We start from the raw sequence: 21427 nt of genomic DNA on the forward strand, positions 1-21427 counted from the left end.
CACAACATGTAAATACATACATTTTCCTTTTAGAATTGTATCATACAATAATACCCCTTAAATGTTGAAAAAGTCTACTAGTGCAGGACAGAGTGGTAGAGAAAGAGATAGGTAAACATGTGGCTCAATGAGAGGGAGATTTTTAGAGTCCCCCTCTAGAGTGTTTTTCTTATTTCTGAATATTACAGATTCGCTGTGCAGAGTGATGTTCCTGCAGGGTGACACTAGACATCTGATGTATCCAGTTTCTCTGCGCTTAAATCAAAAGTTTAAGTGTACAAACGATGGACCAATTACTGTGATATGGCTTGAAACCTCAAAATGAACTTTAATAAAGTAGATAGGCAGTTCAACTTTTGATATAAATAATATTTGTATAGTCATAAATTCTTGATTTTTCAATAATCGAGAAGAAGTAAGAGTATTTTTGAACTAGTTAATTGACTGTGTAAGGCACAGAAGCTCTCATTGCCTTTCTTTGTAATCCAATCTTGCGTCATTAATTCTTCAGAAATGTGATTTAACAAGTCAACTGGATTTCAATTCAGAATAATGTCAAAGGTTTTAAACATGTCCATTGTTTGAGAGTGATCGTCTGAAGGCTCAATATATGACAAGTGGTTTGACAGTTTAAAAACCAGTATACAAATATGAGGGGAGTAAAAATGTCAAAGTAGAAACAGTTGAAGACCAGAATTGAAAACTGCAATTTCCGTGCAACGTTTTAATTCAAAAGTAAAAGACAAGGACTTAATAATTGATATTTCTCCACTTTAGATTTGCATTTCCATGCTATGTATTGATCTCTGAAGCAGCGACCTCAAACGCAGAACACACTTTTCACCAAGTATTTGTGCCAGGAATGCAGGTAAATGCTGTATTTTTACTCCAACATGTTTAATGCCACTGTGCTTGTTTTATCTTCTTAAATTCACAAAACATTGCAAAGGAAGTTTCCTTGCAAGTCTCTCTTTAGAAAAGAAAGTGTAACATCATATGGAGATAAAGATTAGGTTCACAGTCTCCTTGAATCAAAGCTCATGTGCCCATATTAACTGTTTATTGAAGCAGTTGTTGCTTGATGTAATGTGTTCTTGTTTATATTATTTCTTGTATTAATATGTATAATAATATGTTTATTTAAAGCTTATATAAGGCAGTATGAGACCTGATTTATTCATATCAAGAGGGTTTCTTCCAAAATTAAAGTATGTTCCTCTGTGCAATAATTTCTCCTGCTGAGATGCAGTTGAGGGTTAGTAACACAGAGAAATAAATGGTTTATTACAAACTTTGAAACTTTGGATTGTACCTACTTGATTAGTTTGAAGGGGCCCTATTATACACATGTTCATACCTCTTCTGTGACATGTCTCCATGCTTTAATGTTCAAAACTGTCTTTATTTTTCTCTTACTGCAGCACCTCTTCTCACCCTATGTCTGAAACCAGAGCCCAGTCTGCTCTGATTGGTTAGCTGGCTGGGCTCTGTTGTGATTTGTCAACCGCTATGTAGCCAATAGAAGCGTGAGTGGTACGTAGTATGTTACGGAAGTAAAAAGGGGGCTTTTTTCATTTGGGATTTTAGCCCCTGCAGAACATTTACACGCACACAAACCTATATAACAGACTACAGAAAGCAACATACAGTATACATTTAAAAAATAACTTCAACAGGGATTTTGTCCCTATTTCCTGGGGAACAAAAGCATATTAGGAAGAGGCCAGAATGAACAAGTGGGAATGATTGCAGCAAGCAAAACAAACAAAAATGTCAGTGTTCATATGGGCACCTGACTAATGTTTTAGGAAAGGCATTAAAGTGAACCTATCCTTTACTGTGACAGACCTTATTGTGTTCACTCCCTATAGGAGTAGTGGTTTTCGTCCAGTTATTAGTCATAAAACATAAAAAAGATAAAAAGAAAAACTCACATTATCCTGTCAGGAGAGAGGTTTAAGCAGAGGGCCGGTGTTACAAAATGAAAAATGCTCAGCAGGTTATTAGAGATGGCAGTGGGAAAGTCAAGTGAATGGATATATCACCATAAAGAAAAGTAGCGTCATGCTACTGTGATGCTGAATATGTTACAAGAGTTATCACTTAACGCTGTGACAAAAAGTTCAGCTATACATTCAAAAGTTTGGATTTAAAAGAGCTGAAGTCTATAAAGATCAGACGGTCTGAGTTTAGAGACGGCCTCCCCTGCAGCAGCGAGTAGAGACATGGACTTTATTATATTGCAATCAGCCTCGATAACAAGCTTCCTAATCACTCGCTCATCTCGCCAGACACGTCACCGGCTGAGATAAAAGATGTAGAGAAAAGCTCCAATTATCATGGATGACTTTGTATTCACCTCTGGCTCTGAACTTGATTTTCATCAAAAGTGTGTGTGTGTGTGTGAGTGTATGTATGTATATGTGTATGTGTATGTGTATGTGTATGTGTATGTGTGTGTGTGTGTGTGTGTGTTATGGGGCTATTTCACATAGGATGAAGGAATATAGCCCTCTTCTCCACCGGCTCTAAGTACTCGCATCCATCCGTCTCCTTTATCCTCCTCCATTACACTCAACATCTCACCCTCGGTAATGGAAATGGTGCCTTCGCTGTTGCCTGCACACACACACAATGAAGACATGTTTAAAAACCTGAAATGAAATTCATTTATGAGTGAGCTAAGTGGATGAATATGAACACTTTACCTTGAAAAGTGTACAGGGCCATGCACTGGCCAACAGGAGTTTCTACGTCATCAAAGTCGTCATCAAACTCTAGGTAGATATTCTGAGGCTGTTCAGCTGCTACACCACTGGAAATGTCCAAGAACAAAAACCAAGTATTTGTATTTGTTGTATTCAGCTAAACATTCACATTTAAAAAAATAGTTCAATATCTTGGGAAATGATTTGATTTGATTTCCAGCTTAGAGTTAGATAAAAAAAAGACTGATACCGCTCTCCAATATCTGTAAAGTAAAAATAAAGCTACATCCAGCAGCTGGGTTAGCTTAGCTTAGCATAAAGACTGGAAACAGGGAACAGCTGGGTCATTACCAGTGTTCTATGTTATTTATATAACATATCATTGTAAGAGATTGGTTAGAGCTATCATTCACAATTCAAAATGCAAATGAATGAAGGTAAAAATCAGTTTAGCCACAGTAGCGATAGCAGTGTCTAAGGGAAGAACTAAGTGTCTTGCATGTACATTTGTATTCTGTTTTAATAACTATGACATCAGTTATTAAAACCTGCAAGATTGTAATATTATCTAACCCACAGTCAGTTTAGTCAAATAATCATACTGTGATAACAAGCCGGCGGCGCTAACAAATTAGCTTCCTAGCAGAAGTGCTACTACTCTCTTTGCTAAACTAATCTAACGTGCAGTAGCTTCAGATAAAATAAACAAACATTTACTTCTCAGCATAAAAGTGGATTAGCAAATCTCCAAAAACACTCCTTTAAATACGGATCTTACGTGTGTTGAGTATTATTGTTGATGGCGTTGGAAGACTCCTCTCCTCCCACTGCTTCCGACAGCCACGTCTGTGATGAACAAGATGTTAGACTTGCACAAGATACTTAAATAGCGCGTGTGTGTGTGTGTGTGTGTGTGTGTGTGTGTGTGTGTGTGTGTGTGTGTGTGTGTGTGTGTGTGTGTGTGTGTGTGTGTGTGTGTGTGTGTGTGTGTGTGTGTGTGTGTGTGTGTGTGTGTGTGTGTGTGTGTGTGTGTGTGTGTGTGTTAACCTCATATTTGGCGAGCTCCCCCCTCAGGCGGCCGATGTTTTGAGACGTTTCTGAGATCTGAGGCTCCAGACTGGAGGGGTCTCCCATCTGCGCATTCTGCTCGTAGACACCCTTCATCTTCTCCAGTGCCTCACTGAGGGCAAAATGGGGAAGAAAAGTGTTATTATTTATGAAATGTGAACACTCATTAGGGAAGTTTCTCTCCTGTGTAGCATCACTGATGAAAAACAGGAGGGAAGCTAGGAGACTTGCTGAAGGGAGACTTGTTACAGCTCTATATGATATATGTGAGGTGAGGTACTGATGATGGGTGACAAGGCCTGGCTCACAATTATAATTCATATCAAATGTGTTGGAGATCAAGACTTAATGTGGACCAGTTAAGTTCTCCAGCACCAAACTGGGAAAACCATTTATTTATGGACCTGGCTTTATCTACAGGGGAAAAGGAAAGGGTGTTTCCCGAATTAGGAGCACACTTTTGTCAAAAACATCACTGTTTTCTGTATTTTAGCCTTTGCAGACCATTTACATGCACAAAAAACTATATAACACACCTAAAAAAAAACATAATAGGGCCCCTTTAAACTAAATCCAAAAGCTTCAAAATTCAACGATGTCACTCTGACACTTTGAACTAACTGAGGTGACCACCATCTATGCTGCCTCAAACAATATCATATGATCACAGTAAACACCATGCATCAAAGGTAATACCTAATAATAACAGTTGAAAAAATGTAATCAGTTTTTTTTCAGGATGATCGTGAAGTTGTCACCTTTGGTCCAGCGCCTTTTGCAGCTCTTTAGAGATTTCGTCAATCTTCGACTGCAGCCTCTTCTTCCTCTGCTCCGGGGGAAGGTGAGAGAAATCTTCTGCAAGAGGTGGCTACACACACACACACACACACACACACACACACACACACACACAGACAGACACACACACAAAACACACAGTTATTATCCAAGCATGATGTAAAAAGCAACTTTTATGAATGATCACCACCAGATGTCACTCAACCACAACCAATGTATCTTTACCCGAGCCACATCATTATTATTTTACAAGGAAACACACTTTGTTACAGAGAGAGACAGTGAGGAGAGCACCATTAGTAACCATTTTTTAATATGACTTTTAATTTGGGTTAACTTTCAATTCCCACGAGTATCATTGTCCATGTTTTACTGTATTTGTTCCGTTTGCTTCACATTCTTTTTTAATTGTTTTATTTGAACATATTATAATTTCTTGTCAGCTTTAATTCACGGGAATTTCATTAGGATCACTGTAGATGTTCTGTATTTATTTTAATATTATTGTAATATTGTTGTTATGTTCTCTGTAAATCACTTTGGGCTGCTTTGTGCATGAAAGGTGCTAAACAAATAAAGTGTATTATTATTATTATAACATCCCCTGAGAATGCCACTGAATTTCAAATTTCAACTATTTCTCCAATGCCATACTGCATATGTGCAACAATCCTAATTATTCCAAAAAATTATATTGATTTAAATTCCCTAAGATTTTGAGACAGAGGAGTAACAAAGCACTATTCACTTTTGAACTGGTTAAAAAGCTTGGTTTGGTTAATAGCTTTGTGGTAGACTCCTGCTGGAGTTTGAGCTGAGATATTGTTAAAATGAGGCTCAAAAACAAAGTTTGTTGTGATAAAATCCTGGATTATTTTCTCAAAATATTAAGTCTAAAGAAAGGGGCCCGTCTTGTTTTACCTCCACAGAGACAAAGGTCAAGAATGAGTATGAGGGTAAAAGATTTAAAACGAGATAGCCAGAATAACAAATAGGTATTATTTCATCTGGATAAAGACTAGAATCTTTTTGTACAGCTTGTTTGTTTGGATTATTCAAAGTAGCAACCACACTTTTTCTAAAAGGGAATGTTGCTGTTTTTTCAATTCAAATTGTTCACGGAAAACATATATTTCAGAGTCAGATATCCTACCAAACCAAAGCTATTTGCATGGCAAGAAACCATAAGAGGTAAGTAAGATAACATTTGATTTTGTTATTTGGGTGAACAGGTCTATAAATTAATCGCTACATCGAGTTATTTTTTCTAGTTTTCAAGTAGTCTGCTGTCAAATTTGATACAGTATATATTAGAAAGCGTGTCCATTTGAATCATTAGAATAATTAGATTAAAAGATGAAGTTAATAGTGTTCCCTGATTGAAAACGCTGTGCCATGGGAAACATTCATTAAAAAATGTTTATGAAGGTGTAGCTTCACCCATGCAAATAATCCAGTTTGCAGTGCCAACACATGGCGACTACATGCACTTTCAACACTGCAGTCTTACAGCTGGTTCACCTGACCACACCCAGCTGTGATTAAAGGTGAGGTCACGTGAAGCCCTGCAAACCTGCATTTAAAATGACACACAAAATAAATCGGTAAATCTGTAAGATTTTTTTCCACTGACACACAAATTATTAAAGGGATAGCTTGCATTTTTTGAACAGCAGTACATTACTTTGCATCCGTGCAACCGACACTCCTTTGTCTGTCACCAAACTTAGCGAGTGCCTACCTCTATTGATAAGTTCCTCATGAAACTCCACTGTCAAAAATCCAAACTATCCCTTTAAATAATATTTCCCCTTTAAAAGAATCAAGCACCAGAACACTTTTATTTAAGCACCTTTGACGTCTACCCTTAAATATGTGTTAATTACGGTTACCATGTGCTTTTCAGCTTGCGATATCTGGACAGAGAAAAATGGACACTCGGAATGAGAAAGGTGAACAACAAACGCATGCAAACATTTGGAGCAACAAGCATGAAATGTGCAATATGTACTTAGTTAAGATAATTATCATTACTGGCTGTTAGGCCATTTAATACTGTGACAAGAATATGTGTGTATAACTGTGCAATATATCATTTTACTACTGTTATCTAACGGCCACCACACTACATTCTGCATGTTACACTTACTTTATTTTACTTACTTATCTACATGAAGGTGCACTTTTGTAAGTTGTCATGTAATGTTTTATTTTTAAATATCATGTGCATGCCTTTTGACTAATAGTGTTGGATCTTTGGTTGATACTTTTGCTGTAATCAATGCATGAGGAGGGGGGACGTTTACACACAGCGCGGGGGGGGGGGGGGGGGGACACACGAGCAGCTGTCGTCACTCACCCGGTGCTGTTTGTGTAATATCATTAAGGTGGAAATCCTGGGTTTAATAGAAATATTAAACTCTCTCAGGCAGACGGAGAGAGGGGAGGGCTGCAGCTTGGAGAGGGGGAGGGAGAGGGGGCGGCTGCCCGGTGGGAAAGGGGACGGTGGAGAGAAATACGGAGGGGAAAACTGAGGAAGAGGGGGGGAAAAGGGACAAGGGAGTAGACGAGGAAGAAGAACAAAGGAAGCAGAAAATTACACTGGTAAATACAGAAGAGAAGAAGAACGGGGAGTCAGAGAGGCAGAGACTTTCTGGGGATAAAAAGGGGGAGAAGGAGTTAATAAGAGAGCGAGGGGTGTTTTAGGGCAAGTCTGCAGCAGACAGGAATTAGAATTGGTCCCTGAGGGCAACTGGGTCGTGGGGTAAGACATGAGAGGAATGTGAGTTGAGTTCTGTGTGTGTGTGTGTTTGTTTTAATGCATTGTTATGAGACTGTGTGAGCCTCCTTTTGCACTTCTATGTGGCCAACAAAAAGGAGGATAACAAGAGAGCCGGGCCCAGATCTACGAACGTATTTGACTTCTTCAAAGCTGTTTGTAAAATTAATCTGCAACAGGTCGTCAAACCAAAAGAACCGGTTTGAACACAATCAGCTGTAACATGACACCCTCTCTTCAACACGTACGGAGGACTGTTGACTATTATTAGAAATGAAAACGTGTCGGTTATCAAAAGGAAAAGTCTGCCGATATTTATTTTTCTTTTGTCAACAAATCCCATTTGAGTCAGAACCGACAATAAATTCCTCCTTCTCACAAAGCTTCTAATCAACCATGTTTACAGAGTTTAAAGAATCAATGTTATATGGTTTACATGACAGGTTCATTTGAGCCCAATAACATATTAGTAGCCCGGACTAGTTGAGCCCCATTTGAAGAACAGGACAAGGAGGATTTTCAAGTTGTCATATGCCAAAGCAGGCTTGGCAGAGAGGGGAGAGGCAGTACATATCTTGTCTCTGAGACACTGCATATTTTATACAAAGGCAAAGCAAGGCTAATGGGAAGAGATAAACAAATTCACCTTGGTCTTCTTGCTGAAAGGCCAGAGCTTGGCGCGCACTTTAGGAGGGTTGAGGCTGGACTCAGAGGTGGCTGATTTGATTCCCTGGGTGTAGTCTTCAAACTCAACATCTGCAGGTCGCTCGAAACCAGATTTGTGCTGCTCTATGAACAGCATCGAGTCCTGCAGGGAGACAAATGGACAAACGTTTACATCAAAGAAAGTAAGGTGTTGTTTCTGTTGATTCAGAGTAACAACAGGTGTTCAACTGAGCCCGTCTGATACTGGAAGGGCTGGTTACACTACATTAGCTGATGTGTTTTTATTAAGCTCATTATCAGGTTCATATTTGTATTTTCTCTACTGTGACATGTCTCGCGCTAGCTAATAGAAACGCGTTATACATAGTGATGTCACTATGTTACGGATGTAAAAAAAGGTGTCCAATGGAGGCGTTTCAGGCAGGGGGGGGGGGGGAGACTTTGTGGGAGAGACACTTTGAGAGGGAACTTTGTGATTTTAGCCTTTGCAGACCAGTTACATGCACACACACCAATACAGCACACTACAGGAAAGGGAAACCCCAAAAAAGCACAATAGGGCTTCTTTAAATCAGTAAACTGCAGTGTCAGCAATACGTAGGTCTCTACTAAAGTAGTTCCTTCTTTTTTTGTCAGCAGGACTTTGGAAAGCTCCTGTCCTATTTTTACACAAGGGTAAAACATCCCCCCCATTCACTTCAATTCTGCAAATATTTCCTTTATTTTTGGATTCTTATAGCGATGCCAGAAAAGAAGTCTGCTTTTTTCAAGAGTCCACGTTAACAAAGGGTGAATAATTGATTTACAAATGCTCATTTCCTGGTTGAAGAGTTCCTTCAAATGCTTTGCAAATGTTTAATAAGGAATGAATTGAAACTCAAGGAACCACAACATGCATCTTGGCGAGTGACACCAAATGTAATAGAAACATTTGTTTTTTTAACAAGAAAGCTCCATAGGGTGCATTTAAATTGAAACAGGTAAGTAGCCTCATTAAATGCTTATTTACTTTTCTTTTTAAGAGTTTGATAAGAAGTTTAATATGAGCGATCTTATCATCTTTCTCTCTGCAAAATACCAAATAAGCCAATTCCCCCAAAATACTATAACTAAAACTATTCCTTTTAGAACATCACAACATAGTGTATACCAGCCTCCCTCCTAGTACCAAACCAATAAGATCACAGTTGTCTTAGATATGAAACAGGACAGAGAGCCACAGTCCCATTATTGTTTTATAATGTGCGTGAAACAGATTCAAACTAAATGACCGTATTAACACGACCGACAACATTTACCTGTTTTTCATTAATTTTCCCTCCTGCGGTGGAAATCCCTTCTAAACACTTTGAGATGATGGGCTGCACTTTCTTCTCGATGTCTGCAAACTGGCAGTATCCCTCCGCCATCCGCCGAATCCTCAGCTCATCCATGTCCTGCATTTTCTGTTCCACGCACAAACATATCACAGCCTCCTTAAAGTTCATATTATATATTTACAATGTTTATAAGATGCACCTTCAAATAGACAGGATTTGATTTTAAAGGGTTTGGTTTCAAATCGTATTTAAAAAGAAGTGTGTGAGTATTGCCCAGTTGTACCGCATTGTGTTTACACGTGTTTTTTTCTCACATTGAAGATCTGCGGTATCTCCGTGTAGTAGAAGAAGTTTTGTTCCTTGTTGTATTTCTGGAGCTGTGCAGCATAGTCGTTCCTGCACTCCTCCGCCGTGTGTGTGCGGCCATGGGCATGTGTCTTGGCCTTCAGAGTAAAAGAAAGGTGGAGCGATAGTAGAGAAAAAGGGAGGAGTGCATGAAAGGATGCAGGAAGAGGGAAAGAAGATGCAAAACAAAATGCAAAAGGCGGGAGAAATGCAGGGAACAGATGCAGGGAGGAAGCAAAAGGGAGGAGAGGCAAGGAAGGTTCAAGGTTATTCTTTCTTTGATATCTTGAAATATCAGTGCTCGGATGTTGTGTGTGTGTGTGTGTGTGTGTGTGTGTGTGTGTGTGTGTGCGTTTACTTTTTCAACATCCAGCCTGGTGGCGTTGACGTCGTTCTCCGTTTTCTCGGCTTGTTGAGTGGCTTTCTCAGTCTCTGCCCACTCCTTGGCAAAGCGCTTCTTTGTCTGCAAGCATGTACACACACACATATGAATGAAAGTGTTTCGCACCTGTTGGCCACCGTATATATATATGATCTATAAAACATTATCAAACGATGAATTAACCCATATTATGGTAATAAGTTACAACCTATTATTAGAAGGTAGGACTACTATTTTTTCAGTTGCAACAGACATGCATTCACTTCAAGTAATTCACTAAAGGTTTCTTGAAAATAACAATGTGAACGTGTACCAACTAAGGTTGAATAAAATAAACTCAAATTCTCACACTGCACAAGAATACACTCCATAATTGCCCAAATGTTCCATAAAATGTATTGTAAGATATGTAATGTCAAACTTTCCGCTTGAACAAGATATTAAGGAAGTGAATGTGTTTTTTCTTATTTGAAGTGAACTAATCTTTTAAATAACAAACATGTGACCCAAAGTAGACTTCAGCAACAACAAAACATGACTCACACTTTCTAGTTGTTTAAAGCTGATCTCTAAATTCTGCTGGGCCTTCTTGGCATCAGCCAGGTGCTGGGAAGGAAAATATTTCAGTTAATAAGCTGCAGTTTATGACAATAACACCCGTTATTCCCTCCCTCCCTTCCTTCCTTCCCCGTGTAGTATCCCTCCCTCTCACTGTTTTGCGCTCCTGTTTGAGATCCTGGAGGTACTTGGTGAGGTCCACACAAATGCCGGTCATCATATTTTCAGCGATGAGCTCCCGTTGGCCGGCGTAATCGTTCAGCTCGTTCAGGATCTCCTGGAGGGAGGCGTGATTGCTGAATCTGCAGCACGGAGGGAGAGACAATTAGTGGATCGTCACAGCTGGATTTCTCCCCATGCTGAGCGATGATGCTAATATAGAGCCGTTTTTACACAAGGACCTCGCTTAGGACATATAAACCATACCAAAGAACACAACGTATGTCCCCTTGAAATACTGTAATTGCAGTGGAACAATTATAACAGAACATTTTACTCAATAAAACTGCCGCCGATGCAACAGCTAGGGAATCTCACGCAGGGGAAAAGATCCAAAGTCCAGGCAAGAATGTCGTTTTGTGCAGTTTATTAAATTATCCAAAATGCAACAGTACAATGACAATGGTTTTCCTGTATCTCTCACTTTTTGCTTTTCCTGTGGCCTCCTTGTCTCTTTCCCCCGGTAAAAAAACATTTCCAGGGAAGTTAAAACCCCCAAAACTCTGAACAAGTGCAATATAGTGTCACATGTTCTATACTGATCAGTTATTCTTCATCCATAAATAATACATGACTTTTATAAATGACTCTTGGATATAAGAAGTTTAAAGCAAAAATACAAACACTAGTCATGTTTCTATGAAAGTGTCAGGGGACCTTTTAAGCTATCATTAGCATTAAATGTTGCAACAAAAAAAGGCTAATAAGTGAGAGTGAGCAAATGAGAAGTCTAATTTAGTTTACCTACGTTGTGAAATCAAGGAGCTACAGTGTATAGTTTCTAAATGTACTGCACATTATTAGTGTTACATCTGCCTTCATTGACATTCTTAGTGCATATATATGTGGTGCAAGAATGGCAGAATTGAAAGACTTAGAGCAACAGAAACAACAATTGTTTATTTTATATACGCAAAATAAGGACAGAAAACGTTATTTTGTTCTCTTACTTGCAGTCCTGCTCATCTTTGCCCCCTCGTTTGGCATATTTCTTTGATAGATTCCTGTGAGTCAGTGTAAAAGAAGCAGAGTGACTATCAGACACATATAAATGCACAAACACTTATTTAAGATCGTAATTCAAGTTAATATGTGAGAACTTTCTTAAACTAAATGCACACCTGAGTTGTTTGGCGTAGCCTTGCTCTATTTCTGTCCGTTCCTTCACAAACTTTATGTAGCGCTCCACCAGGTCCAGGCCCGACTGCGTGTGCTTGTCGATGTGATCATACTGGTCCTAAGAGAGGAACAGCACAGAGAGACAGATGTTTTAATACATGTTTACGTGCACACAAACGCTGCTGTTGAGAAACACCCTGAGCTCGAAATGTGTCTCAGAAAACCCCTAACACACTGTTTTCATTGTTTTGGCTTCGTGCTTTTGATTTAACACTTTTCATTTTAAATGAGGTACATCAGTGTAGTACTTGCAGCCGTTAGAACACACAATGAGACATAGTAAAAGAATAGGTCAAACATTGAGGTTGGATTAGGTTTCACTACTTACTGAAAGCAAAACGCTTCTGAAACAAGAAGTGAATCTGGCTGCAGAACATGCCACATAGAGCATGGGGAACATAAGAAGTGTCTTTCCAAGTCAAGGGTTATACGTTTCCAACTACTGATTGTGTTTTATTGTGGATAAATCTGCTGTATATTTACTGCCAGTAAAGTATCAAAAATGTAGAAAGTATAAATAACCATCACTATATCATCCTAAAGCCTCCGAAAGGTGTTACATTTAAATTACTTTCTTTTACTTGACAGTCCAAAACTCAAACAAGATAATTTCACTATCAAATGAGATCAGTATCACAATGGAGAATCTAGAATTAGCTATTGTCAATACACTGCAGACACTGAGACTAAGACCAACCAGCAGTCCAAAAATGCAAACATTTAAAATGCACTGTCTCAGAGGAGTTAAAAAAACAAACCCTGAAAGCAGTAAGTTATCTTTGTACACTATGATTCAATTGTCAGTATAGTTGCTGACGAACTCCGAATCGAGACTAGGAAACTAAGAACGTAACTAAGAAGTGTTTTAGCTCAAACCACATTTCATTCAGGGCTGTGGAGCGTGAGACAAAAGGGAAACGGGAAGGACGAAGAAGAAGAAGAACACACACACACACACACACACACACACACACACACACACACACACACACACACACACACACACACACACACACACACACACACACACACACACACACACACACACACACACACACACACACACACACACACACACACACACACACACACACACACACACACACACACACACACACACACACACACACACACACACACACACACACACACACACACACACACACACACACACACACACACACACACACACACACACACACACACACACACACACACACACACACACACACACACACACACACACACACACACACACACACACACACACTTTAATTTCTTTCACAAACATAAACTACAAAGGTGTAGTAGAGAAAGAAGAACTGTCCTTCCAACATTCCTCTCTGTCTCTATTTAAAACGAAACGACACACACACACACACAAACCTGTTGGACAGGTAACGTTTGTAGTCTCTGTCCCCACTGGCTTATTTCTACACGTCATGACATACTCACTGAAGGCTAATGTGACAAAGAAGAACTGATGCTGAGACTGCACCTCTTGATTGTCTGTGTGTGTGTGTGTGTGTGTGTGTGTGTGTGTGTGTGTGTGTGTGTGTGTGTGTGTGTGTGTGTGATTTTGAGTCCTCGGAGAAGGGCAAAGCTAAATGGAGATCATATGTAGCACAGTTAGCAATGTCCTGGATACGAAAAGGAGGAACAGGATGAGAGAAAAAGAAAACTGGGGTTTATTTGCACTAGAAAGAAATCATAGAAACATAACTTTATGACAAATTCCTGCACGTATTCACCACTTCACTTGCTACGCCCCAATACTTCCACTGTAACACATCTACATGTTTGTGCCAGAGGAGGAAATGCTGATAGGGAGACAGAGAGGGTTCAGGAATGAGATAATCATTAGCTCAGTGTGAACCTCCGCCCAGTGACTGACGGTCCCAGGGGCCTCTCAAAATCCAGGAACCAGTCAGACTAGTCCCACCCCTCACTGTAACGGCACGCAGCAGCATATGTTTCCTGATACACACTGATCTAAGGTCAGATTGTAGCTTATACTCAGTCATAACGTGAGCTCAACTGTGTGCACAAACTGTTCATAACGTTTTTGTAGAGTTCTTATTAAGTATTCTCAAACTACTGATTAACTAAATAAGGTTGCACTTAATGTTTTAGCTAGTAGGGACTTTTGTAATGTGTTAATCAGTTGCTAGGAATCATCTGGAGATCTTTTCTATTCAAAGCAATCAACTGAGCAAACAGGAAGTCACTGGAGCCTCACAACCTGCAACATAACATTTAAAATGTCTTAGAGATTCAACGAGGCAAACAATATGTTTAAGAGGCCCTATTGTGCTTATTGGGTTTTCCCTTTCCTGCAATGTGTTATATAGGCTTGTGTGCATGTAAATGGTCTGCAAAGGATAAAATCACAAAGTACCCTCCAGAAGAAGTTTCTCTCCTCCTGCCTGAAAAGTCTCCATTGGACTCCTTTGTTTACTTCTGTAACATAGTGACATCACTAACAGTAACACTTGCGCTTCTCTTGGCTAACGCTCCAACACATTGTACTATAGGCTAAGGGGCAGGACATCTCTAAGTGATTGACCAATCACAACAGAGCCGGCCAGCTAACCAATCAGAGCAGACTGGGCTCTGGTTTCAGACAGAGGGTGAAAAGAGGTGCTACAGCACAGGCAGTATGAGAAAAATATAGAGCTTGTTGAACATTAAAGCATGGAGACATGTCACAGTAGAGACACAAATTACAAATCTGAACCGGAAAATTAGCATTTTAGGGCCCCTTTAAAAACGTCACTACTAAGATTGAAAAGTTCTATCCTCATTGTCCTTAACTAAACAGCTGCATTTGACTTTTCAGAAGAGCTCAAAAAGTGGGTTTGTATCTTGTGTCGTCCTTAACGTTGCTTGCTACTGTGATTCATCACCTGTCCCTCTACTCTGTGGAGTTCCACAGGGCTCAATCCTTGGTACATTTTCTTTCTACATATGTTACCTCCAGTTAGGGGTGCAAGTAAGGCATAATATCCTTAAACTCACACCCAAACCGTCAAAATTAGAATGTCAATTTTGCCGTGAAACTCCGCAAACGAGTCACTGTGGAGTGTGGGAGTCCCACAATTGAATTTAATATTCATTTGACATGTTAACTATATCATAAAGCGCTTCATGGGAGTAATTGCGGGATGATTCAATTTTTCCCTTATGCAACATGAAAGTATTACGATATGTATAGGTCGAGTATCGGTATCGTTCAGTGGTATCGGTATCGGTATCGTAAAAAAGTCAACGATATGCAACCCTACCTCCAGATAACCTGCCTTGTCAGTTCAACTGCATCACTGCTCGCTGATACAGGTAGATATCGTAGTCATCAGTGTAGTGGTGGTGACAGTACGACTCAAAACCACTCTGTCTCAACTTGCCTTCCCTGTATGGGGACTGTCATTTATTTGTGACCTCTATAAAACTGGATATGCATTTCACCATGAGAAGCACTTTGTAACTTTATTTATATAATCTTATTGACCACATTTTAATAACTGTCAGGTCAGACCATATTTCATATAACCCATTATAACTCAACTTATTCTGAACACGTTACATATAAGCAAGCTCATATTTTGTCATCAGGTTCAGTTAGCTATGCAACACCTTCATGTATTTTGTACCAACTAACCTCTACATTAACATTTGTTTTGTATGCATGAATCACAAACACTATTTAATAAGGCTAAGTTTGTATTTACCCAGAGCTGCACTGGACTGCACCAGTCATTAACATTAACTGATGTCGTGATGTGTTTTTAGCGATTACAGGCTACTTTCAAACTGATTTACTAAAAGAACAAGCAAAGCAAATTGTTGTTCATTTGTTTTAACTTAGGGTATGTTGCCTTCTTTTAGAGCACATGAAGTACATTTATTGAATGCATTAACATTTGAAAGTACTTATATTTGAGTATTTGCATGTTCTACTTCTTTATACTTCTACTCTACTTCATTTCAGAGGGAATTTCTGTAGTATTACTTCACTATATTTATTTTATAACTAGTGCTTTTGCAAATTCAGATTGAAAAATACAACATGTAAATGAATGAAACACATCAGGCAGAATGTAGGGGGAAACATGTCTAAACTGTCATATACAGGCAGGCCTTGTTGAAAGAGATGGAAGGTAGAAACTTGATGACATATAAGGGCATGTTTCACTTGTGTGTACATCAAACCATCTACTGTTCAGTTTAGGGCTTTAACCCAAAACAAATGAAAGACAATCCAATTTGTTTTTCAGAAGGAAGGATTGCTATAAATGCCAATAAGAAGCCTGATTGACAGTCCTCAAAAAAAAAGAGCAGTACCTTTGATCTGGAACTTGAAAAATGTGTAATTGGTTATCGATTTAATGATTATATGGACAGGTTTGTTAGTGTTTGTCGGAAAAAACAAGTGACAATTTGGGATTTTGGAGAGAAATGTGGGGATTTTTTCTCTGTTTACTCCTATTTCCTTGACCAAATGGATTCATTCATGAAGATAATAATCAAGAGATCTCTCGTACTGTACTTGGATAAATGTACTTACTACTTCTTACTATCCACCACCGGTTTAATCTCACAGTGTGCTGCAGACTGTGAACATAATCACAGCAAGATTAGTTCTGTTTGCCCCAAAATTCTGCTTTAAACCAAATATCAAAAACAGTCAGGATGTTTTACTGAAAGGTCCCCTATTATACTATTTTTCATCAATATATTATAGGTCTCAGATATATACAAAACATGTCTCTGAAGTGTTTGGTTCCAAATACCAAACAGATCATTGCAGCATCCCATAATCCCCTCTGTTTCAGCCCTGTTTCAAAAAGTGCTGATTCTCTGTCTGTTACTTTAGATGAAAATAAGGAGCCCCTCCCCACGCCCCTCTGAGAGATATTTGGTTAAAAAGAACACAATGGTGCTCTCGGAGGAGATTCAGGTGATAAGGGGGGGGGTTACCTTGGTTAGTTATTGGCTAATGGTTACACAACCCGAAACATCGTTATGACATCATAAAGTGGCCAAAATCTGATCAGCTCATTTTCAGACAGGTTTTTATCTTTTCTCCTGAAACTTTCAGAGTCTCTTTACACAGAGGGGACACATGGTTATGTATAAAAGTGGATTTGCATAATATGTGACCTTTAAGTAACTTTTAACCCTAATACAGAACCTTTTTGTACTTCTTTGAAATCAGGACTTATTTTGAGACCATATTATTTCTACTCTTACCCAAGTACAGGATCTGAGTACTTCTTCCAACACTGTTAATGACTGATGAAGCAATAATCAGAAAATGTATTAGGAGCTATTTTGGCATTTGGTATGAGGCAAAAATGCCAAACGTTCTCAGGTTTCAGTCTCTGAAATGTGAGGATTTCCTGCCTTCCTGTGTTATAAGGGGTAGTAAACAGGATGTCTTCAGCTCCTAAACTGCTGGTAGGACATAACAAGTTATTTGAGGCAGGTTTTATATCCACATCACAATATGAGAATCAATATCTTCACAGATTTTGGATATCGAATTGTAGTGTTGTCTGGTTTATAAGACAATCTGTGGTTTTCCAAACTGTTCTAGTTATTCTTTAGTTGCCCTGTAACCCATTTAGTCATTAAATCCACAATAGTGATGATTACCTATCAAAAACCTAAACCTCTTTTTGATAAAAACCGGCCATGGTCAACCGTACAATATATTTGCTATATCTATGATTAAATGATTGTTTGAATTATGATAATCGAAAAATTTGAAATACACACATGTGCATACAGTACTCAAATTGGTCAGAATATTGCAATAAAGTCCTTTCCATTATAGTTCTGGAGTCTAGGCTAGGAGGCAGGCAGGAGATCTAATACTAATCTCTTATTCTTACACTTACAGTATAGACCTAATAAATACATAAAAACCTCAGTATTGTACCAAAAAAATTCAAAAACACACACCGAAAAGCAAAAAAGGGCCCCTTTAAACAACCCTATGTGAAAGTAAAAGTAAAGTGGATAGAAGCACATTTCTCTATAGTGGTGAGGAGGGATGGAATAAAATGCCAAACTAAATGTAATGCCCATTTTTTATAATATTATAGTAAAAGATAATTGCATGGTTAGTTCTAAGCTTTGGGCTTGTTTTCCAAAGGGGTTTCCTGTAGTGTGTTATATAGGTTTTTGTGCATGTAAATGGTCTGCAAAGGCTAAAATCAGAAAGTTCCCTCCAGAGGGAGTTTCTCTCCTACACTGGACTCCTTTGTTTACTTCTGTAACATAGTGACATCACTATGTAACATGTGTGCTTCGATTTGCTAGCGCACATAGTATGTGATAGGCTAAGGGGCGGGACATCTCTAAAAGGTTGACCAATCACAGCAGAGCCAGCCAGCTAAAAAGAGGTGCTGCAGCCCAGGAAGTATGAGAAAAATAAAACACTTTTTGAACATTAAATCATGTAAACATGTCGCAGTAGAGGCACGAAATACTGAAATATAAAACCTTAAAATTATCATAACAAGACCCCTTTTAGGTTTAGATACATTAACCCTCGTTTTAAGGCCATGAGAGTCCAACACATACTCAAAATAGCCAGTAAAAGGGTTCGGACAAAAATATTTTTAACGATATTGAGGTATTTGGTCAATCATGTCAGAATATATGGTTTCCTGCATAATACTCAGCACTAATTTGACCACATATTGTCTTTTTTTTTACATTAATCATTCCTCATATGCCAAACAATTGATTGGTTCACCGGGAAACTAATGCAGATAATTGTAACTTGCAGCCCTGATCAGATGCTCCTTGTGTTGGGTGCTTTTTCCTCCTGCTCCCTGTTCCCTGCACAGAGGACACTGTTATCTGACCTGATGACTGTCACTGTGATTCACAGCTGAAGGGAGACACTGACCAGATGCAGGGACAATCCTGAGAGCTGTTATCACAAAGCACAGCTCAGGTTAGAGCATGCATGAAGGGGGGGTGTGGTGGAGTACACCTTTAGCCTACAGTGTGTAGATAAGGTGGCCAGAAAGAGTAATAAAACACTCTTCTTTCCCCTCTGTGTATGAAAAGGTATGCAGGGAGCAAGGAGTTGCGAAATCATCTGGCTGAAGCCTTTTTTTACTCCGCAAGATTAGCCCAGGCCTGCCGTGGAAAAGTACACATTGTGTCGACGAAAACAAAAGCGGTTCTCTTAAGGGATGGTTTTTGTTTTAGTAACGACTTCTCCCAGAGGGCTCTACTTCTTGTGTCAGCTGTCAACTTACCCACAGATCTGTTCCCCAGTCCATGTCCGCACAATTCAGATGTTTGAGGAAAGGAAGTAGGAGTCCGTGTTAAAAGAGAAACAACCAGGTGCTGTCGGAGGTGGAAAAACCAGATAATAAAAAAACTCCTCTCGCTACAAACGATTCCACAAAATGCTCGAAAGCGGAGATGGCGGAGGAAATGTTTGGAGGAAGTTTACGCCTTCTCCTTTGGCACGGACACGGCCGTCCTGTTTCTTCAGAGAGAAAATATGTGCAGGCGCTTTTTCCTGAAACAAGTTTGGGTCCCAGAGAGCGAGAGCGAGAGAGGGAGAGAGCGAGAGCGAGAGAGGGAGAGGGAGAGAGAGAGAGAGAAAAAACCAGAGAGGGGGAGAGGGGGAGGGAGGAGCGGTGGGAAAACCTTCCCACAGCGCCTCTGTTTGTTTGCATCTTAAAGAAGCAGCTTGATGCCATTTTCTGTTTCAAATATCTTTATTAAGAAATATACATATAATACAGCCATAGTGCAGATGTATGTGCGGTGGATATCATGCTTCTCTTTTTTCAACATGACATGACAGGAACACCAACCGACATAGTCATAATGGGAAAAATAATTATAATTATAATTATATAATTATAATAACTAAGACACATAGGTTAAAAGAAAAAGAAACAATCATTAAAAAAAAAAGTATAAATATATTAAAAAATAAGACCTAAAGGTTGATTTTATTATCTAACATAAATGTTACTGGGTCCTTTAAATAAACACACCTTTTTATTGTCCTGCAGTAAAACGGGAATACAATGTAACATATATTGAACCTGAGATAATAAAGTAAAATAAATCATTATACACTGGATAAATCAAACAACTTGTAAAAAGATTACAGGCACTATAGTGTGTGTGTGTGTGTGTGTGTGTGTGTGTGTGTGTGTGTGTGTGTGTGTGTGTGTGTGTGTGTGTGTGTGTGTGTGTGTGTGTGTGTGTGTGTGTGTGTGTGTGTGTGTGTGTGCATCAAGTTTGTCAGCTAGCGCCACCAGCAGGTGAACAATTTCCCCTCATTCAGTGAAATATCTTAAGATCTAGAGATTATACATCACTGTATCTAGTATGTCCTCTTCTTCATGCAGCGCCACCTGATGATCACTCCCTGTTTGTTAGATGACGTCATCATACCTGTGGAGACACACCTTTCCTCCCATGAAGTCTAATCAGTTTGTGCAACACAAGGGCGCCACCGTGTGTTGAGATGACGCACATCTTGTATGATATTAACCAGAATGCCCGAGAATAGCTTGTCTCAAATACAGCCCTAAAATATAAGCAGATTTGTTTTACTCTATAGTGTTGTTTTTAAAATGTTCTTCTTCTATACTCCACAATATTTTAGAATGAATAGATAGATAGTGTATACTATACACTTCATTACATTTATTGTCTGCTCTAGAAGTTAAGATTTCTACAATACAAGACAGAAAGATTTATAAAATATGATGCTTTGTTATAAATTGAAATACCTAACGTTACAAACAAGTGAAACGATGAATCAATGAATGAATCAGTTGATTGACAGGAAATCTAGTAACGGCAGGAAATACACTTACACAATTCAAGTCATACTGCTAAATGAAACAATGTGTGACTCATAGCAAAATATTTCATGTTGAGCACAGAGAAGGTTCAAGTGTTGAGTTTGCCAATATATATAAATAATATAAAGAAATGCACCTTCCCCCCAAATGCACTTCATCAGTCCAGATGATTTTGGGCTGTTGTAGCTGTTGGGATGCAGGTACTGTTGTATTGCATGACATTCCTGACCACTGTGCCGCCTTTGCATTCCTCTTTGGCCTACTGATTGAACATTGATTATCCAAAGGAGATGAATTCACCTTAGAATAAATTCAGACTCATAGGAGCTTGCCTCTAAATGCTCACAGCCCATGAAGTCTCTGAAATAAAAGTTCTGCTGTGATTGTTAATGGGGAAGCCTGACATGCTGGTCCAGTGCATTGTGGTTAGTGCTCAGGTAAAACTTCAGTACATTTTAAACAGGTAAGCCACCGTCTTTTGAGTCACAACATTATTTCAGTTGTCAGCATCTTCAGAGTTTTCTGTTCAATTTCATTGGTTGTGCTCAGGT

The 21427-nt window shown here is 39.0% G+C and overlaps 1 protein-coding gene across 2 annotated transcripts; it reads right to left on the bottom strand.

The window, feature by feature from the left end:
- Positions 1 to 1828: 1828 nt before the first annotated feature.
- trip10b (thyroid hormone receptor interactor 10b) lies at positions 1829 to 19618 on the bottom strand. Of its 2 annotated transcripts, XM_034130293.1 has the most exons (15): positions 19299 to 19618; positions 11964 to 12079; positions 11793 to 11846; positions 10778 to 10925; positions 10609 to 10671; positions 10042 to 10146; positions 9653 to 9781; positions 9318 to 9464; positions 8000 to 8161; positions 6467 to 6490; positions 4535 to 4644; positions 3756 to 3888; positions 3487 to 3554; positions 2709 to 2815; positions 1829 to 2619 (listed from the first exon to the last, which is right to left on the bottom strand). In XM_034130293.1, exons 1-15 carry the CDS (start codon positions 19320 to 19322, stop codon positions 2483 to 2485), a joined length of 1527 nt encoding a protein of 508 aa, XP_033986184.1. In that variant the 5' UTR covers positions 19323 to 19618; the 3' UTR covers positions 1829 to 2482. The 2 variants fall into 2 exon arrangements, with proteins under 2 accessions (XP_033986184.1, XP_033986185.1); XM_034130294.1 differs by lacking the exon at positions 6467 to 6490 and having other exon boundaries at positions 19299 to 19617.
- Positions 19619 to 21427: the final 1809 nt, after the last annotated feature.

The sequence above is a fragment of the Trematomus bernacchii genome, unplaced genomic scaffold (genome assembly GCF_902827165.1).
Source record: "Trematomus bernacchii unplaced genomic scaffold, fTreBer1.1, whole genome shotgun sequence".
NCBI lineage: Eukaryota > Metazoa > Chordata > Actinopteri > Perciformes > Nototheniidae > Trematomus > Trematomus bernacchii.

Bases quoted from the DNA above. Each gene is read 5' to 3' on its own strand.
- trip10b (XM_034130293.1), bottom strand. From the start codon at position 19,322: ATGGACTGGGGAACAGATCTGTGG. The intron at 9,465-9,652 runs GTGAGAAAAAAA...TGCGTGGAACAG, and splicing joins AGATACCGCAGATCTTCAAT to AAAATGCAGGACATGGATGA. The intron at 2,620-2,708 runs GTAAAGTGTTCA...GTGTGTGTGCAG, and splicing joins GGCCCTGTACACTTTTCAAG to GCAACAGCGAAGGCACCATT.